The sequence below is a fragment of the Labrus bergylta genome, chromosome 2 (genome assembly GCF_963930695.1).
Source record: "Labrus bergylta chromosome 2, fLabBer1.1, whole genome shotgun sequence".
In the NCBI taxonomy this organism is placed as follows: Eukaryota; Metazoa; Chordata; class Actinopteri; order Labriformes; family Labridae; genus Labrus; species Labrus bergylta.
In genome coordinates this window covers 10,801,225-10,823,090 of record NC_089196.1, presented here as the reverse complement: position 1 = coordinate 10,823,090, position 21,866 = coordinate 10,801,225, and the positions used below count along the sequence as shown (strand labels likewise).

The window sequence follows — 21,866 nt, the reverse complement described above, 5'->3', positions numbered from 1 at the left end:
TATTTACCTTCTACTGTTTTCACCTGAAAACTTGCTCAGTTTGAAACCAATTCTGTGCCAATTTTCCTCTAGCTGCACAATGTTCTGATTACTCGGCTTTATGTACACATACGGCCTTTCTGGACAATAATGTGTCATAGGTAACTGTTGGTGAAGATTTTGGGAATCCTAGGCAGCATACACTTCCCCTGTGTTGATTGCATGTTTGCATATTATGCACCGCAGGATCACTTCCTATAAACTCCTATTTTAATGAATATGTTAACAGTTTAAAATTTGTCAAAGCTAAAAATGTAGTCATGTCTGTCACCATCTTGACTCTGAAATATACTACAAGTCTAGCATTTGAAGGCCTTGACAGGATCTGCAAACACAGAGGAGGAGTAAGATGATGGGGGGTGCAAAGAAAACACTGAATTTAAAAGGTTATAATTCTGTCATCTGCTGAAACAATTCTCCTGGTGTGTGTGTGTGCGCGCGCGCGTGCGTGCGTGCGTGTGTGTGTGTGTGTACTCCTCCATGGCCCCCAGTCTCTGCCATAACCTTTTCTCCAGAAAGCGGAATGAGAGCTTTCACAACACAATGAGGAAAGAACGACAGAGCAGAAAGATCAATTCCCAACTAAAACAAATCCTGGACTGAAAGCAGATGTATGTTCTTCTCCTGAATGTTTTCATTCTATTTATATTCCTCCCTCTGATGATAAGCAGTGTTTGGTTTTGTTAACACACACAAAATCCTTATCCACCCTTGTAGCCTCTTTCTCCTCCTCCTCCTCCTCCTCTTGTTGTGGAATTCAGGGTCCTTGGAGTGACTCCTCTCTCCTGCTGTTCCTCTCTGCAGTGGGTCTGCAGGGTGAAGGCTCTCCAGCAAGGAATTCAACAGGAACCTCATACAAAATAGGAGCTGTCTTCTTTCTAAGGGGGTGCAAGCCCTTGAGTCTGAGGCCTCACCTGCCCTCCTGCCCACCCCCCACCACCACCCCCACCCCCACCTCCTGTCTGAGCCCTGCACCTGTTGTGACTCGTCGGCCAGGTGAAGGGGATCCTCTGGCCTTACTGTGTTGTTTCAGCTGACCCTTGCTGCAGGGCAATTAGAAACCCAGTCTACTCATTAGACTGGATTGCTGCTTTCCTCTATCTCCCTCTGTCTCTCTCAAACCCACCTCCCTGCCTAACCCGCAGATCCCTACCCCCCTCCCACTCCATCTCCGTCTAGCCCACTCTGAGCCTGCTTGTCACTGTGGCTGTGGAGCTGCAGAAGTTTCCTTGCTGGAGTAAAAGTGTGGATCACATTGCAAGAGAAGGAAGAAAAGGAATTTTCTGGTGGAAAGACAAAGTTGGACTGAGCTTTGGAAGGCTGAATTGAAAGGATTGTGCAGTTGGACGAGAAGCAGGTATGAAAAGCCAGACTGTGGTTGTGTCTGTGGCTCTGCTGGCCCTGTGCTGCCTGCTGATCCCCAGAGAAGGGGAGAGCGCAGGGGGGATATTTACTCTCCGGGTGACTGAAGGGGAGAGGCAGGCAGCGGATCAGCTACAAGACGAGTCCCTTGATGACCCAGAAAGTGAGCAACATGGACTCACAGTGGACCCACATCCACTGGGAACGAGTAAAAAGGACAAAAGAGACACAAAGGAGGCTGCACAGGCAGGTGAGTTTAGAATCGTCATTTTGTGTCTAAGAAAACAAACATTTCCACACGAACAAGACATCAAAGCTAGTTAGTTATATTCTGAGCTCCCACATGTCTTGACCAAACACAGACACAAGCATTCAGTCTTTGACAGCTCCAACAACATAACAAAGTCCAGATGGTTACCTTCTCAACAGCAGGGACTGAATAATGCATTTCTTTGGCTCAAACCAGACAAGAGAGAAAGAGTCAAGAATCTCACAGGCAGATTCTTATGATACTGACCTTCTCCAATGCGTCTGTTGCTGCATGATTAATGCTGACTCATGCTAAAAGAACGCCTTAGCTTTAAATGTGATTTATACACATCAGATAAAAGAAGCTCTTTAATAGTATAACTGGTGGGTTTATGTTCAGTATTACCATGTTGCTGAGGTGACGCTGATACATTTACGAGTGTCCAGACAGATTTTCTGTCATTAAAACTGACTCCTGGTAAATGGAGCACAACTAATGGAAAGACAGAGAAGTGTTTTCCATGAAAGTGTCTCGGAACTTCAAACAACCTCAGAGGGAAATACTGATAGACCTCAAGCAGCCACTGAAATGAAATCTGGCTGTCTGGCTTTTCACTGGCAGTGCAGGAAAGTAATAATTGCACAGTTGCATTCTCATATTGCTCTTGAATGATAAAAACAAAATATATAGCCACGTTACATGGGCTTTGGATTTCAAATCAGTACTTTCACTAATTGATGAATTGGCATCTGATCTTGGGAGTATTGGGAGATCTTGATCCAAGAGATTGCTTAAAGAATGTATCTAATGAAGAAGAGGATTAACTTTAAGTTCACTACACCTGAGGGATTGGGCTGGTGATATGGGACTTATGTAGCAGAGAATTCAGAGAAAAAGAAGGTAATGTATGCATGAATATTTATTCTGTTCATGAGTGTGACGTGCTTAATTGAACTCTAACCAAAAGTCTACTGAGTGTGATTTTGGGAAACCTGCCTTCTTTTTTGTTTTTATTGTCAGTTGTTGTGGGAAGAGTGAGAAGAGCTCCAGAAGAAGGCAAAAAGAAGAAGAAGGACAAGAAGAAGAACAAAGATCCAAATGCCACCAAAAAGCCCAAAACTGAAAAGAAGGGAAAGAAGAAAGACAGGCAGACGACCACGACTCTCCCACCAACCACAACAGGTGAAAACATAACAAATAGGAAATGGGTATGAATGAATTTGGACTTGATGTTGACCTTTTGTCCTTCTGATGCCTCCAGCGATCCCTACTGAACCACCCACTGAGCCATACACAGACTATGCTTATCCTGATGTAGGTGAGTGACACACAATAGGGAACCATACGGCAACAGAGGGTGGTTATTCTTATATTGCAGTTTGTAGATTTGACCCACCCACTGGATTTTTATTTCATTTGGACATCGCCTGTCCTAGAAAGACTTCAAGATCCTTCTCCTAATACCTAAAAAAACCCATAGTACTAGTTTGGTAGAACTTTCCACCATTACTTCGACTTAGGAAAAGAATAAAGATTTTAGAGGGGAACTCCACCCGTTTTAAACATAACAAGTCTGTTTACAGGACTTTACTTTGGTTTACTATGAAACATGTTGAATCCAGCAATTTGTGGCTACAGAGGGCCCTTACGTCAAGTGATGTCACATTGTTTATGTCAATTTAAAAGTTATTACAAGTTAAAAGGCCCTCCTCTGCTCTCAAGAAAATAATGAAGTTCCCTTAGGAGAAAAGAAAAGAAAAACAAAACCCATCCCTTTGCTGACCTTAATCATTTGTGAACAGCCCCTTAGGAAGGGGACCTTGGACCCCTCAATTTTCCTTTACCTAAACACACAAATTCAAATCCAGTTACTGAATTGGGATTTTTAAAAATAGCTTGTACCAGTACTTTTTAGACGTCAAAGCCATACTGTCCTAAAACTGTCTTAAATGTAGTTTTTCCAGCATGCATTGTTTAAAGAAAAACTTTAGTCATGGTTGCTTGTGTGTTCATGGTTTTGGGAGGGGGGGGGGTGCATTTATTTTACAGGACAGCTATAGAGAGAAAGAAAATGTGAGGAGAGAGAGTGGGGGATGACATGCATCAAATAGGGTCAGGACCAGCAGCTGGTAGTGTGACCGGTGACACAAGGACTGTAGTCTCTGTGTCTGGAGCGCATGCTCTGCAGACAGCGCCTCTTGTGTTACACTTCTAATAAAGTGTTTGTTTGTAATTATTTCTAAGTATAAACTTGAAAAACAGACAAATTATTTAAGTCTAGTAGTCTCTGCCCACCAACAGTGATCTGTTTCTCTGTCAGACAATGAGTACTGGAAACCAGAAGACGATGACTACTGGGAGGCCGAGCCCACACCATCCAGGCCTCCGTCCGAAGTCACAGATCCACCGTACGACTACTGGAAGCCGGAGGAAGAAGACCCAGCTGCTCTAGTGACAGATGGCTATGATGACTACTGGAAACCAGCAGAGAAAGAGCAGTTGACCCCAGCGCCTGATTCCTACGACTACTGGACTCAAGATGTGAAAAATCCACACGCTCCAGTGACTGATAACTATGACAGCTACTGGAAAGAGCCGGATCCCACACCCCCTGCCCCAGAGGTTGATGGGAAGGCTGGGACAGATGAAAGTGATTACTGGGATGCCACTTGTAAGTCTGACTCTCTGCTTTGTTTTCTTCCTGGATTTTTGTGGGGGGACAGTTTATCAAACATGAGAACAATTAAGCCGTAATAATCCAGTAAGTGGTGCAAAGATTCAATTCTTTACAAGAAAAAAGGAAAACATATGAGCCAAAGTATTCTTTGATGTATCCTGCAAAATCCTTTTTTATTACGATATTTTTTTGTAGTAAGTGATTCTTGGAGATAAACAGAACTGAGAGACCGGATAATATGTTAAACCCTGGAACATTTTGAGGAAGAATTGTGCAATCTTTTAACTTTACTCAACTTCAGAGACAGTTTGTCCTCTCAGCTAATAGAAGTGTGCTTTAAAACAGATGGACACATGGTAGAGCTTAAGTTGAGCCATTAACTTATATATTTTATATTGCATCTACTTGTTTAACATCATATCCAACTGCATTTATTATTTCTTACCATTTTCAGGAGACTACTGTTTGCGAACAGTAAATCATGAATCACTGAAACCTGTTTGAAATGTGTGGCTGAAATGTGTTTCAAAGATGTAGAGCAGGAAGTGGTTATAGTGGATCTCCTCATGGATGAGTTTGTCTTTAATTTGATCACAGAGAAAACCATATGACTCATCTGGAAGACTTGTAGAAAACAGACACGTAACTTTCCCCACATCAAAAAAGACAAATTTCTGGAAAATGTTAATACAACCTCTAAAGAGAAGACCGTGATAGGTAGAAGAACGATACTTTCAGCTGACAATGAGTCTTAATAACATGATTTAACGTGTTTTTAGAGCAGGACAGATGGAATTTTATTGGCTCAAAAACATTTTAACTACTCACTGCTGTTGAAGCAAGAGTCTGAATGTGCTGCCCCAAACTAAAGTTTTGTGTCAAAATATGGATCTTTACTTTTTAACAAACTGTTTGATATGATTTCAAGTTTCAGGTGTCTATGGTGACAGAGGGACATTTAATGACATCATTTGCACATTTTTAACCTAATATTTCTCTTATTTAAGCTTGGAATAATCCTTAAACACTGTAAACACCTTTTCCAAATAAAGCTGCATTACTAATACCTGATCCAGAATGATCCAGAATGATCCAGAAGAATTGAAGTTTAGTATTGATGCTAAAAGTTTTTATGGTTGATATCGCCTCCAGACTCTGTCCACCTGAATTCAGCACTGTCTGACTTTTTTTTCCACAGAATCAGATGTTGGAAACTGCAGTGTGGTTCAGTCACACTTATCCGGACCCGACCGGACATGTTGTCATTACTGTGTGTTTCCAGCAGACTGTTCCGTACCACAGCTCCTCCAACCTTTCCACTGATTCACTCACACTTGCCCGTTTCAGCCTCTTCTGTTACTTTCCTGTTTCTCAGTCCACCTCTGTTAAATCATTCCTCTGTTTGACCTTTTTAAATTGTATTATGTTTTATTTTTTCCACTCCTGCAGTCGAGGTGCCGGATAATCTTCCATTCCCCGATGGTGAAGAGGTCAGCCCTGAAATCAAAGTAGAAACGCTACCAGGTAACTGCTGTCACTGAAATATGCTGAAAATTCAATTCCAATCAAATCCATCAATCAACATTTTCAGTTACACAGTTTATTAGTTTGAAAAAAATCATCAGACTTTTGAAAAAGATGTCCCGTCCATCTCTGCCCTCAAATGTGGTGTGGATGACAAATCATGAGCAACACATGGGAATAACATCAGAGTTAACCTGCCCTACTTTCCAAACAGGAGTGGGCGGGTTTGTTTGTTCCTCTGAGTCGACAAAACTTTCCTGTCTTAAGATCACAACTCTGTTTATATTCTTGTAAATGAAAGATTTAGCAGCTGAATGACTTGGTAGGCGTCACAGTGGTATCCAAACAGACAACAGGGGCTGTGGTTGAATAAACCACGGCTGTACTTAACTGTAAAACTTTACACATCTCACCACTTCATTTAATAACATCTGACTTGTAATGTAGCAGTGGTTCTGAATGACTGAAAGAGACACTTTTGTTTTTTTTCTTATAACACAGAGGAGCCGACAACCTCTTCTCCTTATGAAGGGACGTGGTACGAAGATTATGACGAATATGGTACGTGGACACAAACATAATTTCTTAACAGATAGCAAACATTCTAGAAAGTCATGAATAAACCCATTGTTGGTGTATTTATTTCTATAAAATGATCCATGTCTTTATTTCAACAGGGAGGAAAGAAGACAGAGAGACAGACGACAAATGGATGGAGAAGGAACGGGAGAGAGCAGCAAAAGAAAGAGAGAGAGAAGAGAGAGGTAAGAAAACTGACATATGGATCTTTTTTTCTTCCTTACAGAACTTCACGCAGCTAAATCATGTCAGTCTACATACTTTCCTGTCGTTACTGAAGCAAGGATCACGGCCTGTGCCCCAGATAAGCGCTCCATAGTGATCACTCCTCGGGATCCTATTTCCGTCATAAGACAATGCAGATGTGATTCCCTGCAACGCTAATGTACAACCTGTGGTACATGCTTTAACTTGCATGACAGGGACAAAAGGTCACGCTTTCAAAACAAAATAGAGATTATTTGTGCAAGTTTAGAAGTCTCTTGTGAGCCAGACTGAAGCAGAGCGAACAAAAGCGGAGCTGAACTGAGAATGATCCACATGCAGAGGATTAGTGCGAGCGATAATAAAGAAAAGATACTACAAAGAGGGATTACAGAGTTAGGATGTTGTAATTTTAGTGCCACGTGTCTACTGCGTGTAGAGAGGTTAGCTGGTGGTTAAGGCGAGCCAGGGGACACTGATATATAGCACCGTCAGAGGACACTTCCTGCGTGGACGCTTCACTGCAATCTGGGTGCAAGCTGAGGAGAAAAGCATTAAAAAAAAAAATAACTTTGTGCAAACGCCCAGGATTTTGGGGGTGCCTTGACAACTCAGGCAGATGTGGGTCTCCACCTACACACATCAGTGTATGCTAATGGATGCAAGTGTTTGTTTGCTTAAACATGTGTGTGTGGTAGCTTACATGTTTTACATTCCCACAGTCAGTAAGACCTTTTGGCAGCCATACAACCAGCTATGAACCACAATGTCAAAGAGCAACAAAGAGAAGTGTGTCAGAATATTAATAAAGACAGTGATAAATGGGAGACGGCGCTAGTCTTCTTTAAAAGTCAACTCTCTGGGTCAGGATGATACAGATTTTGATCAGAGACTAGGAGGGAAATCACAACATCTGGGTTGTTTTTCTCCAAACTCCAACCTTCCAAGTCCCCTTGTGAATTTTTGGCGCATGAAATTTGCAAAATAATGATGAGTTCCTAGATTATTTCTGGGCAGAGGGAAAGAGAGGAAATATGCAGCCAAGAAAGACGACTTTATTTTGCATTAAGTCTGTTTTCTGACCTCTTCCAGAGAGAGCGCAGAAGCTGAAGGAGGCAGAGGATCGAGCCAGGAACAGACCACGTGTCTTCAAAGAGCCAAAGAGTAAGTCTACTGTCTGTTCAACTCTGGGAAAACATCGCACAAGCTTTGCTAATGTGATTAACATATCATTTGATTTTCTCTGTTTGCGTGGCAGATTGTCCACCCCTGGGGATGGAGTCCCATAAGGTTGAGCCGGACCAGCTTTCAGCCTCTTCCATGTCTCAGTATATCTTTGCACCGCAGAGGGCGAGACTGAACATGCAGGTAGACAACGATCAGAGCACAACTGGTCGTACATACACTGCAGCTATCACTTACACACCGCCGGGCCTCGAATTAAACACCAGATACAAGACACATGTTGGAAAATACTGTTTTTGCTGAGTCTGTCGCTTCCAGTAGCTGCTTTGATTTTTTTTTTTAAACTTTATAGTCTAAGAATCGTTTGAGCTGCTGAGTAATAAACACAGCTTATAAATCTTTTAAAAATTTCTGCTTACCACAGCTCGTGTTTAATTAGAAAAGCTCAAATGCTGTGAGAGTCAAATGATTTTGAAGTCAGTGTTTGATGAGGTGACATTTGTCATACGTGCTGTCCTCTTTGCTTCTTAGGGCTCAGATGATGAAGATAACATGAGAGGAGGAGCGTGGTGTGCAAACTCAGAGGACAAGATCCACTGGTTTGAGATTGATGCTCGCAGGGACACAGAGTTCACGGGAGTCATAACACAAGGACGAGACTCCATAAATGAGTATGAAACCAACACGCACAAGAATTGCACACCTAATTTTACATTTCTAAATCAAACATCTTGCCCACCTTGTATTTTCTCTTCCCAGGAACGACTTTGTGATGTCCTACTACCTGGCTTTCAGCAACGACAGCAGAGAATGGACAACCATCCATGATGGATATTCAGACTGGGTGAGTTCACATCAAATCATTTCACACTCTTGGGCACATTGGATTATGTCTCTCTCTTTCTTCCCTGGCTTACTTTTCTCCCTCCTGTCTTTCATCCAGTTGTTCTTTGGAAACAGCGATAAAGACACTCCAGTGATGAACCAGCTGGCAGAGCCGGTGCTGGCTCGCTACATCCGCATCATCCCTCAGAGCTGGAACGGCTCTCTGTGTATGAGGCTAGAGGTCCTGGGCTGCCCCCTGCCTGGTGAGCCTCTCACATGAACACACCGTACATCCATGTGACTAAAGCCTGCACACATAGGTTATATGTACCTGCTCATTTTTCCTTGACAGATCCAGTCGATGCTCAGTACAGGCAAAATGAAGTGGCTCCAGTAGATTACTTGAAGTTCAAGCATCACAGCTACACAGAGATGGTTACTGTGAGTATTTTCACACACACACACACCCTGATTAAGAAAGAGTCCTTCCTCTGATCGAGACTTTAACACAAATCCTTTTCAAGCATCATCACATGCATGTGACCTAAAATGCAAACTAGTCAGCTAGTCACTAGCAAGTGAACAAAGAGGTTCAATGAGTTTCTTAAAGTATTGGATACATAGCTGCAAAGAATACACAGTTTAGTTAGCATTGATAAAAGTATGTTTGAAAGTAAAAACCTGTTTTTATAAGACCTATAAACAGCTGAAATAGTGAACTTAAGGTATGCTAAACAGGTGAAAGTGTTAACTAAAAATATGATGAGCAGCTGAATTGGTTATTTAAGACTGTAGTGTATGGATTTATCGTTGAAACAGTTAGCTTTAAGTTATGGCTTAAAAGTTGAAATAGCAAAAGAAAAATATTTTCAACTATGAAATATTTAGCAAGTAAGGAAACATGACCTAACCACTCTCATGTACCTCTAAGCATCCACAATTTCCTAACTTAAAACAGCACTATTGAGGATTTTTAAAGCTTTTTCAATGGAAAATATAAGTCAGAATGACCTTTTCATAATTTAATAAGCTGAAGAGATGTTCAGCTGCCATGAAACACATGTGGAAAAGGTCTTGTGTTGCAGTTTGAAAGCTAACCTATGGCAGTTTCATAAAACTGTTTCTGTCTTTCATGTGTTCAGCTCATGAAGTCAGTGCACGATGAGTGTCCCAACATCACCAGCATCTACAGTCTGGGCCGCAGCACCAAGGGACTGGAAATCCTGGCCATGGTCATCTCTGGCAACCCCACCGAGCACGAAATAGGTGGGAATATTTCTGACAGCCTTGAAACAAGCATTAAGAACTATTATTTAAAAAGTTAAAAACTTTAATAATGCAAGCTTTTTCATCAAGTGTTTTCAATACCATTCAAATCCTTAGGCATGCTTTCATTCCAACTAGAGCAAAACCAGCTGTTATCTGGACCACAGGCTGAAATAGAGTTCAGTTAAAATGAAAACCTGAGGACTGTTGGGCCACAACGGCACCACAGAAGATTCATGTAAATCCTAATAAACACCAGGTGGGAGTCTGTGGATTATGGTTGAGGGACAAACAGCTTCAGTCTTGTTCGGTCGTCTCTGCAGGTGAGCCAGAGTTTCGCTTCACGGCTGGTCTTCACGGAAATGAGGCAGTGGGTCGGGAGATGCTACTGCTTCTTATGCAGTACCTGTGCAAAGAGTACAAAGACAGAAACCCCAGGGCCATGCGGCTGGTGGAGGGAATACGCATCCACCTGGTTCCCTCGCTCAACCCTGATGGACAAATGGAAGCCTTTGAAGCAGTAAGTGATCTTTTATAGTCGTGTTTGTACTAAACTGGCACCGAAAAATGAAAACCATCCAGAAGATGTCAGTGAATCACCTTCTGTAGCTGTCTGTGGTAACTTAGAGGCATGTGTCTACTATCCAAATCCTCCACTGCAGGGATCGGAGTTGAGCGGATGGACAACAGGACACTTCACAGATGCCGGCTTTGACATCTTCCAGAACTTTCCCGACCTGAACAGTATCTTGTGGGATGCTGAGGATAAGGGCATGGTGCCCAAACTTACCCCCAACCACCATGTACCCATCCCAGAGAGCTTTGAGACCAACAGCTCGGTAAGGCTGAAACTGTTTTATAGGGAATTTGATAACCGTATAAATGTGGTTGTGGCCTCAGTAAACAAGAAATAAAAGTATTTTGATTGAGCTAACACTGGTTTTTAGCTCGACCATTTGTGTGATGTGGATCCTCCTGTTTTTGTTCCAGATTGCTGTGGAAACCAGGGCCATAATCTCCTGGATGAAAAGCCATCCATTTGTGCTGGGTGCGAACTTTCAGGGCGGGGAGTCAATTGTGGCCTATCCTTATGACAACTTACGCCCCAACAAGCCCGCTGAGAGCCTGAAAGCCCACAGCCGCAAGAAGAGACAGTATGACTATTTCTGCCCTTTTATCCGCTGTATTCTGTTGTTGATTCTTTGCTTTACACAAGTTTTCTAAATATGTCTTTATTTTCCCCTGCGCAGCTCTCCATGAATCTCTCAGAGCTACAGTCATGTTTACTAACTGGAATCATTTCTTACAGATATGAGGAAGAAAGTTTTGATGTGAACGAGTGGGGGAGGGGCTACCAAGAGGAGCCAGAGGAAGACTGGAGAGGAAGAGGATATGCAGAGCCAGAGGAGGAGTGGAGGGGCCAGGGCTACGACCGTGGCCAGGGCTACAACCAGGGCTACGACCGTGGCCAGGGCTACAACCAGGGCTACGACCAGGGCTACGACCGTGGCCATGACCGTGGCTACGACCAGGGCTACGACCGTGGCCAGGGCTACAACCAGGGCTACGACCGTGGCTACGACCGTGGTGATGACCAGGGTAATGATCGAGGCTACGACAACGGCTACGACCCCAGCTACAACCAAGGTTATGGTCACAGGGAGGAGGAGGAAGATGACAGAGGAAGAAGTGCTGGCTACCAGTACAGCGAGCCTGAGGATGAGCCCCGGGTGATTGCAGACGAGTCTCTCTTCAGGTGGCTGGCTGTGTCCTACGCCTCCACCCACCTCACCATGACACACAGCTACCACGGCTCCTGCCATGGGGACAACTCTGCTGGGGTGCACGGCATTGTCAACCGGGCCAAATGGAAGCCAGTCACAGGAAGTAAGTAGAGGCCACAAAGATAAACCTACTGGGTTTGCGGGTAATGGACTTACTGCACCCTGGTGGACATTGTATGAAGTGCTGGCACTGAGGTTGACATGTTATGTTCACACATCTTTAGGTATGAATGACTTCAGCTACCTGCACACCAATTGTTTTGAGCTGTCCATATTCCTTGGATGTGATAAGTTTCCTCATCAGAGTGACTTGGCCAGGGAGTGGGAGAAGAACAGAGAAGCCATGCTCATTTTCATGGAGCAGGTAAACATAAATTACACTGACATGATATATTTGAACAATGCTGGACCATGGTAACATAAGATCTTTTAGCCCGTTATCCTCCCCCCCTTTGCCGCGTCTAGGTGCATCGTGGAATCAGGGGCATTGTGAAAGACCAGCAGGGCAACCCTATTGGAAACGCCACTGTGTCTGTAGAGGGGGTCAACCATGATGTCACTACAGGTAAAAGATGTCTTCTTCTTAGCTATCATGTATTTTAACCATTGAAAAGTGGACATTGCCTTCAGTTTCAAAAGTGAAGCCAATGCAACAGTCTTAATTCTTCTTTCTTTCTTATAGCCAGCAGGGGGCGTCTGCACTGGTTGCAAAAGAGCTCCAATTGTATTGGAGATGAGAAACAGGCCCAACCTCTCTGTTCATTTATTAATTTTTTAGTGGGTTATGGTCAAGATTGCTAGTCTTCATGGCTAGTTTTCTTCTTCAATACATCATAATCTTGATTTTGTACGAAGGAGTATTTGGGCCACATTAAGGTGGAAAAAAATCAGAGATTTCAAGATTAAAGTCATAAATTTACGAGAAGAAAGTCGTAAATTTACAAGATTAAATTAGTAAATTTATAAATCAAGACAGATTGGCTGAGTATTAACTCTCGATGGAATGACCTGCTTTAACATAAAAGTTTGACAAGGTCTCAAAATATCCAATTAGTTGTTTTGGGGCTTTACTTATGCAGATACAAAACTATACATTCTTTTGGCACGTCAGCATCACATTGTCATGAGTATCAGAGCCCTGAAAATATACTGCAAGAATCTAGGGCTTTTCCCAAGAAAGAGCCAAACTGACCTGGAGGAAATAGTCTCTTTGGTGGTGGAGAAATGGCTTTGAGGGTTCTCCTTTCATCAGTTTTGCGGAGGCGGATGGCTGCTCTTCTGATATACAAACTTTCAGAATAATAATTTGAACCATAGCTAATTTAAATCTATTTACAAATTTCAAATCGTAAATTAATGACTTTATTCTCGTGAATTTACTTATTTAATCTTGTAAACGTACGACTTTAATCTAATGCTCTGTTGTAATTTTGTGATTGATGGTCCCACTTAGAATAAAATGGAGGATAAAGCAGGATATAGTTTAGGGCCTGGCTACAAGTACCAGGTAAGTCTTTACAACAGTGACCTCACTAGCAGGATGAAGATGTTACAATGCATATTCACCATGTCATCACAAGTTGATCACTTCTGGTTCCAAAAATACAAGATGATGACGGACAACATGCAGAACTCGAGGCTTCATTGATGCTTTAAACACAAATATATGACTTACTTGTGGTTACCTCCACTTCTTTCACGCAGTCTATACTTCAACTCTGGTGCCTTGAAACAAAATGAAGCACCGTCTTTGCTTAAAGCTAAACATTTGTTTTCTCTTTGTCACTGCAGCACCAACAGGGGACTTCTGGCGGCTGCTGAACCCCGGGGAGTACCGTGTGACAGCTCGAGCTGAGGGTTTCTCCCCGGTGACCAAACTGTGTGTGGTGGGTTATCAGTCAGGAGCAACTGCCTGCAGCTTCAACCTGGCCAAGTCCAACTGGGACCGGATCAAACAGGTGAGGCACTACGCTGCTGAATTAACCACAACCTCGATGCCTGTCTGTCCAGTTCTTATTAAAGTGTCTGAAAATGTCTCTGCAGATCATGGCCCTCCATGGCAGCAAACCCATTCGACTCAGCTACAGCAACAACAAAGTACAGTACCCTGCAGTCACTAACGGCAACAGGCGTGTGGCTAATGGAAACATTGCTTATTCAGGGAATTCTCGACTCAGCGGTGAGCGGCAGAGGAGGCTAAAGATAGCGCGTCTACGTCGCCTTCGGCAACAGAGATTGATGAGGTTAAGATCAACTACGACGTTACCCCCAACAACCACGATTCCCACAACGACAGAGACCACCACATCCTGGTATGACTCGTGGGTCATAGGAGAGGGACAGTCATCGACACCTGGCGGTTTCACAGACTCCATCCTGGATTATAACTATGAGTACAAGATAGATGACTATTAAAATGAACACACACACACACACACACACATCTGTAAACACAAACCAGTCCTCTTAACTCTTGATGTTCCCACTGTCATGTTGTTGAAAAATCAAATAATTTTTCTCTTTGCTACATGTTAGCAGTGGGACTTTCCAGAATAGTAACTCTATTAATTGAATAGTGGATCTATTACTTGACAAACTGCCTCTTCATAGAAACTCATCCTGTCACTGTTCTGTCATTCAGTCTTTTTTATGAGACTTTAACTTCATGAGGTTTTTTTTTTTTTTTTATTGTAGATGCACATAAACCAAAGTCATGACATTTTTATACTTCACCAGGGTTGAAATATTTACACTGTCTTCATCAATGGCAGACAGGTTTTTTTTTACAGTATGAGCAGTCATTAAAGGTACAAAAGCATTTGTAACAGAGGAGTCAGAGGGAAAAAAGGAATCTTACACGTTTCCTCAGATACAGCTGTGGTGAAAGAGTGACTTTTCTAATAAAGGCTTGTTCATACACAATGCTTGTCTTCTCTTTCCTAGTTAACACTGATTTGTTAACATAATCAAATGACCTTTATGATTTTTTTTTACAGTCTCCTATCAGAAGAGAGACAAAATCATTTGTAATATCTCAGGAGTGTCCAAGAAGTATCAGCATGTCGTAACGTTTGAGGTCGTGACACGTCAGTGACTGATGTTCATCTCACTTTCCTCATCCTCGTCAGCGGCGAATGCAGAGAAGCTAACCTGCTCACATTCAAGAGTGCGTAAATTGACCAGGCATGCTGTTTGGGTGCTGCAGAACTCTGGAACAGTAACCAGAAGAACTTCCTGGCCATCAGGACCTGCCAAGAGAAGGAAGACTAATTATTTGCACATGTATGAGGAGGACAACATATTTAATTAAATAATAATAATAACTATTTATGTAGCATTGTTTTCAACTTACAAAGTGCTTTACAATTAAAACAAGCCAAGAATAGTAAAAACAAATTCACAAATCAACAAATAATAGAAAACAAATAAATAAAGCCAATAAACATAAATATATACAGTATATCAATAAAAACCTGGTAAAGAAGAACACAACGGTTAAGAAACTGTTAAGGTGAGTTGCAAGAAGAGAATTAAAAGAGGACACACACTTTACCTGCTAATAATATGATCAAAATAACCTTTTGAGTCTCAATAAAGAATTAAAGTACAAAGTGAATGTCCAACAACTTCATACACTGACCTTTCAAGAGCTTGGACTCAAAGGTTGGGGCGTTGCCGCTGAAGTAAACATGGGGACACTCTTCCAAGATGAAAGGGTCTTTTTGGTAAAATGGGTAACAGCCTGAAAACAATGTTCAGAAAAAAGTGTAAATATACTGCACAAACAGGCAATAGGATCCATGTTTTATTTGTCATCAACTCATTTGAATGACCTAGAGTATCAGGTGCAGTAGGGGCCAGGTGTCTCAGTCGCAGCGTTTCCTCCAGTATCTCCAGGTGACTGTCTGTGCTGCTGTACCTCTGGATGTCATTCACATTCTGGCCTGATGTGCCCAGAAACCTTGGAGCAATCAAAAACACAAGAAAGGGGCTTCAAATATTTGCACACTTGCTTGGGATTTGAAGTTAAATGCAGAATGGAAGATGGTGATTGTGTATCATTTTACCTGACTCCATCAACATTGGCCTGGTGTGGATTGAAGGCTAACTGTAGCGTGGGATACACAGAGGACAGGGGGAACATGCAGCGATGGAGAGGCTGCTGTGGGAGGGTGTAGTTGGTGGGGTCATACTGGCCCGGCATAACATCCACTGGAACTGAGGCCTAGAAACAGCAGGTGGCAGTGACGCGCTAATCTTTTTAAGCACATGATGTTTTCCCTTACATTTGTGCTCAACCATATTTGGGCACTAGCAAGGATTATTTCTAATACTTATGATATATGAACACATCCTTAAAACTACAAGTATTACAAATTTCAAACAAATTGAAATAAAAATGTCAGTTTTACAACACCAACTATTATAAAAGTCAGAAAAGTATTCAAGTCAAGAAATGAAACCTCCAAAAAACATCACATTTCAGAGCCAGGGGTGTGACAAACTGCTTGCTCAGTAAATAAGTTAAATAGATAATACATTTTTTGTTTACTAAACTTACAAATGTATTAACAATAATCTAATTGTTGTCTCTCTGGGCTGGAATTGCAGATTGCAATAGAAGTGATAGAAAGGGATTCAATTCTCTTTGACTCTTTTGAATACTTAGACATGTAGGCCACATCTAGAGACACTGAAGAGAGTAACTATACAGCAAAATATGTGAAGGCAATCCAGTACATATAAGCTCCTTATATTAATTGTTTAATAAAGAATTAAAGATGCAAGTAGCTGAAGGCAGACTCACCACCAACTGCATCAGCAACTCATCCAGCAGACGCATCGCATCCACACTGCCCGCCTGAGTCTTCTTGGTGAGGTACTTTGCCTTAACATGCACAGCAAGCAAAACCGTTTTGAATGTTTTTCACTTTTTCTTCTTTAATCAAAGAGTAAAACTTAGAATCTGTGTATGTTAATAAATGTGAGTCACAGCTGAAGAAGTTCTGGTTACCTTTGTTGATGCATCCTTGTCCTGGGTGTTCTGGCTCAGAAGGTTTCCAGCCAATAGGACTCTGGAGATTGTCGCTGCCCCGCTCTGCTCCCCCTGGTCACCAAGCTGACCTGTTACCATGTCAACTAGCAACTGTAGTCCCAGCATGCTGTCAGCGTGACTACTACCAAGACCAAGTCCAGAAGCCAGAAGCACAAACCTGGATATTGAAAGACAACACCATGACAATCAAATGACCCATAACTGCTGAGATTTACACAGTATATGAATGAGCAAGTTTACCTGTCAGAGCTGAGCACCGGCCTTGGTGTCTGTGGAGGAAGATCAGCCATGCAAAAGTCCTCAACTGTGAACTTCCCATCATTCCTCTCTGCTCCATATATCGCAATAACACTACCTGAAAGAAAGAAAAAAAACGAGATACAGGAGGAATTTCACGGCTGTGTTTCTCTAATGTCTCTCTGTAATCCTCGGTATGACAGTAACATCTTATATATATATATCCTGACCTGTGACACACTTGTCTCTGTCAATTTTGCCCTCCAGTTTGATTCTCTGTAGTTCATCCTCCAGAATCAGCTCATCTGTTTCACTGATGTATTTGGTTCGTGCAGGCTGAGGCAGAAGGTTGTGCTGCAGGAGACAAGAAAACAAGAGACATGACACAAAATTACATGCCAGCATTTTGTCATGTGGGGGGGGGGGGGGGTCAGCTTGTGAATGTATCATATTTGCAGACCTCGTCACTGATCTCTCTTAGGATAGATGGCTGCAGCTCCATACGCTTGAACAAGGTCCCCACAATGCAACACTGCTCCCCTGTCTGAAGATCACACAGCTTCCTGATAAGCACATCCGATCCTGGCAGAAAGAAAACAAACATAATGGACATTTCAGGGGGGGAACAAATAAGATACTTAGGAGTCCCGGATGCGTGTAACTATGTCCTGAACTTACCCCACTTCTGCTGGGCTCTCTCTGACAACAAGGGCCTCATCTGCATCAACCTTGCTGCGTAAATATGAGCATACTGCCGACTGAAACTCCGCTCCCCCACTTTGAAGCGCTCAGGGCAGGGACTGTAGGCCGGCGACGTCCTCTCAAACACCGGCCCTTGCTCCTCGGAGGCGGGGCGACACAGCAGACTGGAGCCCTGCTTCTGGGCGCTTAAGTCGGAGAACATTTCTGTCCTGGAGCAAGGGGGAAAAAAGACACAAGTAATGACTATAATGTGCTAAATAAAACTTAATGTCCAGCTTCTTGCACGTTAATAAACAAGCCAGTAAGAAGATACTGTGTAGCCTAACTCAGCGCTGTTTCCACTGAGCCCTTACAAAACCTATCGATGTTTGACACATGACTGCTAAAGTAGCTGATCGTTGGACTTTACCTTCTAATAGACGAAGTTCGGCTTCAGTTGTTATTGTATCAAACCAAATATTAAGCAATATTTCCAGGTGACACTGAGTTGGGTCCTTTTCAAGATCAGTTCCCGCGAAATAACCTGCTCAACGCTACAGCATGCGTATTCTCGCGAGACTTAGTACGGAGTACGGGAAACAAAAAGAAAAAAGGAAACATTGCGTCAGTATTATAATCACAATATACGTACCACCAGCCTCAACAAAATGACGAACACACACTTTAACATGTAAGGGTTAATAAATAATTATACTCACACTGATACCGGCCTAGCTTCTTCTTCTTTTTTTTTTTTTTTTTAATCTCTTACAGTCGCAAAAAAAAAAAACTACGTCACTGATTCAATGAACGGGGTCGCACGTAATTTACGTCATAATAACGTCGCGGTAGCACGCAGGCTCGCCATTTTTCGCAGCTCTTTGTGCGCCACTGCCTGCTAAGAGTTTGCGTGTTTTAACTGAGCAAATTCTCAGTTTCGGGTATTCATTAAGTTGTGAAAGATGCAGGGAAACCGAGGCCCCCAGCAGAATCACGGCCCCAATCGCCAGGCAGACCACAAAAAACCCGGGGGATCAAACACAAATGGCCAGCAGCCTGCCGAGCAGACCGACCCCAATGAGGCCTTAACCCTGGACCTGCAGAGCTTCAGGAAGCCGGGGGAGAAAACCTTCACACAGCGCAGCAGGCTCTTTGTGGGAAACTTACCGAGCGGAGTCACCGAGGAGGATCTGGAGAAGATGTTCGCCAAGTACGGCAAGGCCAGTGAAATCTTCATCAACAAGGAGAGGGGCTTTGGCTTCATCCGGCTGGAGACGAGGATCATAGCTGAGATCGCCAGAGCCGAGCTGGACGACACCCCCTTTAAAGGCAGGCCCATACGGGTGAGGTTTGCAACACACGGTGCAGCTTTGACAGTGAAAAATCTGCCTGACTTTGTGTCCAACGAGTTGCTGGAGGAGGCCTTCGCTGGGTTTGGTCAGATAGAAAGAGCTGTGGTCATAGTGGATGACCGAGGGAGGCCAACAGGGAAGGGAATAGTGGAGTACACCTCAAAGCCAGCTGCGAGAAAGGCTTTGGATAAGTGTGGTGATGGTGCCTATCTTCTCACAGCCTTCCCTCGACCTGTCACAGTGGAGCCTATGGAACAGTTGGACGACGAGGAGGGTCTGTCAGAAAAGTTGATAAACAAAAACCAGCAATACCACAAAGAGCGCGAGCAGCCCCCGAGGTTTGCTCAGCCGGGTTCTTTCGAGTACGAGTACGCCATGCGCTGGAAGGCCCTGATGGAGATGGAGAAGCAGCAGTACGAAATGGTGGACCGCAACATGAAGGAGGCGCAGGAGAAGCTGGAGGCCGAGATGGAAGCGGCCAGGCATGAGCACCAGGTCATGCTGATGAGACAGGACCTGCTGAGGCGGCAGGAGGAGCTGCGAAGGATGGAGGAGCTCCACAATCAGGAGGTGCAGAAGAGGAAACAGGCCGAGATCCGACAGGAGGAGGAGCGCAGGAGGAGGGAGGAGGAGATGAGGATGCGCAATGAGGAGTTGATGAAGAGGCAGCAGGAGGGCTTCAGGGGTAACTTCTCTGAAAACAGGGAGCAAGAAATCAGGATGCATATGGGCAACCACGGGATGCCAATGAACAGAAACTCTCTGGGTGGAAATTCTGGTCCTGCTGGAACTCCAGGCATGGCTGCTGAAAACGCCCCCTTGATGGCCGGCCCAGGAAACAACAACATGGCCGGAGGAGTACAGGGGGGCTTCCCCAGAGGCGTCCCTGCCCCTGGAGACTATGGACCTAACAAGCAACGCAGATTTTGAAGCACATGTCTAATCTCTCCCCTTTTCATACTTACTGTATTTTGAAGTTCATGTAGTGAGTGTTACTTAATGAACTTTAAAACACTGTTGCATGTTTTTTTTTTGTTTTGTTTTTTACTTTTTATTTGTACTTTCAAGTTCTGTTTTAGAACAAAGATGTTATAACTTTCCAAATGAGCCATGTGTTTTACTTTATCACTCATCCTGATGTAGTTTTCATAGTAATAGGAAAAATGTTTTTGTCCTGGATATGTTGACTTTTCTGGAATAAATTCATGATTCCCAAAGAGTTCTGTTTGATATTTCAGAGTCTTTAACTTTAACTCACTGCCACTGTTTCATCATGTTCAGTTATTTTTTTTAAACGTTTACATTTTTGATTATAATAATCACATAGGGCACAGCCCACTCTGGGTCTTGGTTCAGTGTTTTAATGCTGGATATTTGGCACTGGTTTGAGTATTAATGTAATTGACACAGTTAAAAGCAGAACATAATGTCACAACAGTGACACAATCTCTGGTCAAACATGCAAAATGATGTAAAGTAAAAAAATAAGTAGATATAACTGCCCAGTGTGATTGGAAAATTGAATGAGCCTCCAGTGACAGTAATGAAAAGTATCTACTCGTGACTTCCTAAAATAGATCTCTTAAGAAATATATAAGGCTGTAAATACCCTTACCTTTAAGCCATCTTCTCTCAAATAACAAAGAAAAACCAGGCCTCTTTAATATCTTCTTTTCAGATAGTACCACGGCACGGAGAGGACAGGTGTAATCATTTCTAGCTCAGACATATAAGTCAAGTGTGATAACCTGTGGAGCAGAGCCATAAAACATTATTAATTATGCTGTCACCTTCCCTGCCGTGGCAACGTAAAGATAGTGCCATGACCGTAACCCCGTCTGTAATGATGTCTGCCCCCCGTCAGCAGATCAGAGTCTATTAATTTAGTTGTTTTGTGACTCATCTAAAAAGAGACAGAAAAGTCAGCACCATAAACATCCTTTAAGTTTCCTTCATCTTGGTAAGAGCAGCAAAACATCAACGGACGCGTGTGCTGACTTTTCTGTCTCTTGTTGCAGTCATGAACTGTTTACGCTCCTTTTTTTGTTGTTTTTGTGACTTATCTAACCCGAGAGGAGTCCCAACCTGCTGATCACTCAATAAAGAATACAGCACTGTCCAAACAATGAGGTAAGGTACACCTACATACCCACTCAGTGATAACCATAGTCTGTATGTACAGAGTGCAATAAGGTGTTACAACTCTATTGAACAAGCGCTGGCTAATGAGAATGGAAAAGGGGGATCAATTTATGATTGTCTGCAGAAGGAAGTAAAAGTAAACTGGTCTCACATTTTTTTCTATCCACTAAATAAACAAGATGGGTGAAAAGGAATAAAGTCAGTGATGTGGAAATGACTAAGCAGCTCACGGAGTCTCTTACTAAACGTCTTCTAGTGTCAAAACATCCAGCTGTGAGATGACATTTCACCCTCCCTGATAAAGACGACAATTTGATGTAATTCCAGATACGTGACGATCCTCATATCTCCATCACGCATATGTTTTATATCCTCTCGGACAGTTTTCAGCTGATAAACGTGACCTTTCCAAGGAAACTAACCTTCACCTTTATTCAGAGTCCAAAAAAAGCTGAGATAACCATCCTGCTCCACCATCCAGCCAGCACAATGAGCTCCATAAACAAAGCGTGATAAGAGCTCCATCATAAAGAGGGGAAAGTGTATGTAATCTGGAGGTTAGATCAGCAATGTCTTTGAGAAAAAATTATCAAGATTGATATGAAGTCTTTAAACTGTAGCTTATAGGATGGAAGGCAACTTTTCTCTGTGTAAGATTATGTTCTTTTATTTTAAGTTTTGGGCCAGTCACTCGAGTTAATAG

General features: G+C 42.9%; 3 protein-coding genes across 4 annotated transcripts; 2 read left to right on the top strand and 1 right to left on the bottom strand.

Annotated features, from left to right (window-relative positions):
• Positions 1–831: 831 nt before the first annotated feature.
• aebp1b (AE binding protein 1b) lies at positions 832–14,617 on the top strand. The gene is made up of 22 exons (XM_020632938.3): positions 832–1,651; positions 2,672–2,833; positions 2,913–2,969; positions 3,972–4,322; positions 5,778–5,852; positions 6,354–6,413; positions 6,530–6,616; positions 7,728–7,799; positions 7,894–8,003; positions 8,352–8,491; positions 8,580–8,664; positions 8,764–8,908; positions 8,998–9,086; positions 9,788–9,911; positions 10,235–10,431; positions 10,574–10,750; positions 10,902–11,065; positions 11,221–11,798; positions 11,920–12,059; positions 12,161–12,260; positions 13,487–13,653; positions 13,739–14,617. Exons 1-22 carry the CDS (start codon positions 1,399–1,401, stop codon positions 14,108–14,110), a joined length of 3,705 nt encoding a protein of 1,234 aa, XP_020488594.1. The 5' UTR covers positions 832–1,398; the 3' UTR covers positions 14,111–14,617.
• Positions 14,288–20,752, bottom strand: pold2 (polymerase (DNA directed), delta 2, regulatory subunit). 2 transcript variants are annotated; one of them, XM_020632941.3, is made up of 11 exons: positions 20,637–20,752; positions 17,667–17,899; positions 17,449–17,570; positions 17,219–17,342; positions 16,992–17,106; positions 16,710–16,908; positions 16,503–16,583; positions 15,763–15,920; positions 15,529–15,656; positions 15,336–15,437; positions 14,288–14,943 (listed from the first exon to the last, which is right to left on the bottom strand). In XM_020632941.3, the coding sequence occupies exons 2-11, from the start codon at positions 17,890–17,892 to the stop codon at positions 14,783–14,785; spliced, it is 1,416 nt and encodes a 471-aa protein (XP_020488597.1). In that variant the 5' UTR covers positions 17,893–17,899; positions 20,637–20,752; the 3' UTR covers positions 14,288–14,782. The 2 variants fall into 2 exon arrangements, with proteins under 2 accessions (XP_020488597.1, XP_020488595.1); XM_020632939.3 differs by lacking the exon at positions 20,637–20,752 and adding an exon at positions 18,100–18,255.
• Positions 18,501–20,240, top strand: nono (non-POU domain containing, octamer-binding). Its single transcript, XM_020632942.3, has one exon. The coding sequence runs from the start codon at positions 18,632–18,634 to the stop codon at positions 19,949–19,951; it is 1,320 nt and encodes a 439-aa protein (XP_020488598.1). The 5' UTR covers positions 18,501–18,631; the 3' UTR covers positions 19,952–20,240.
• Positions 20,753–21,866: the final 1,114 nt, after the last annotated feature.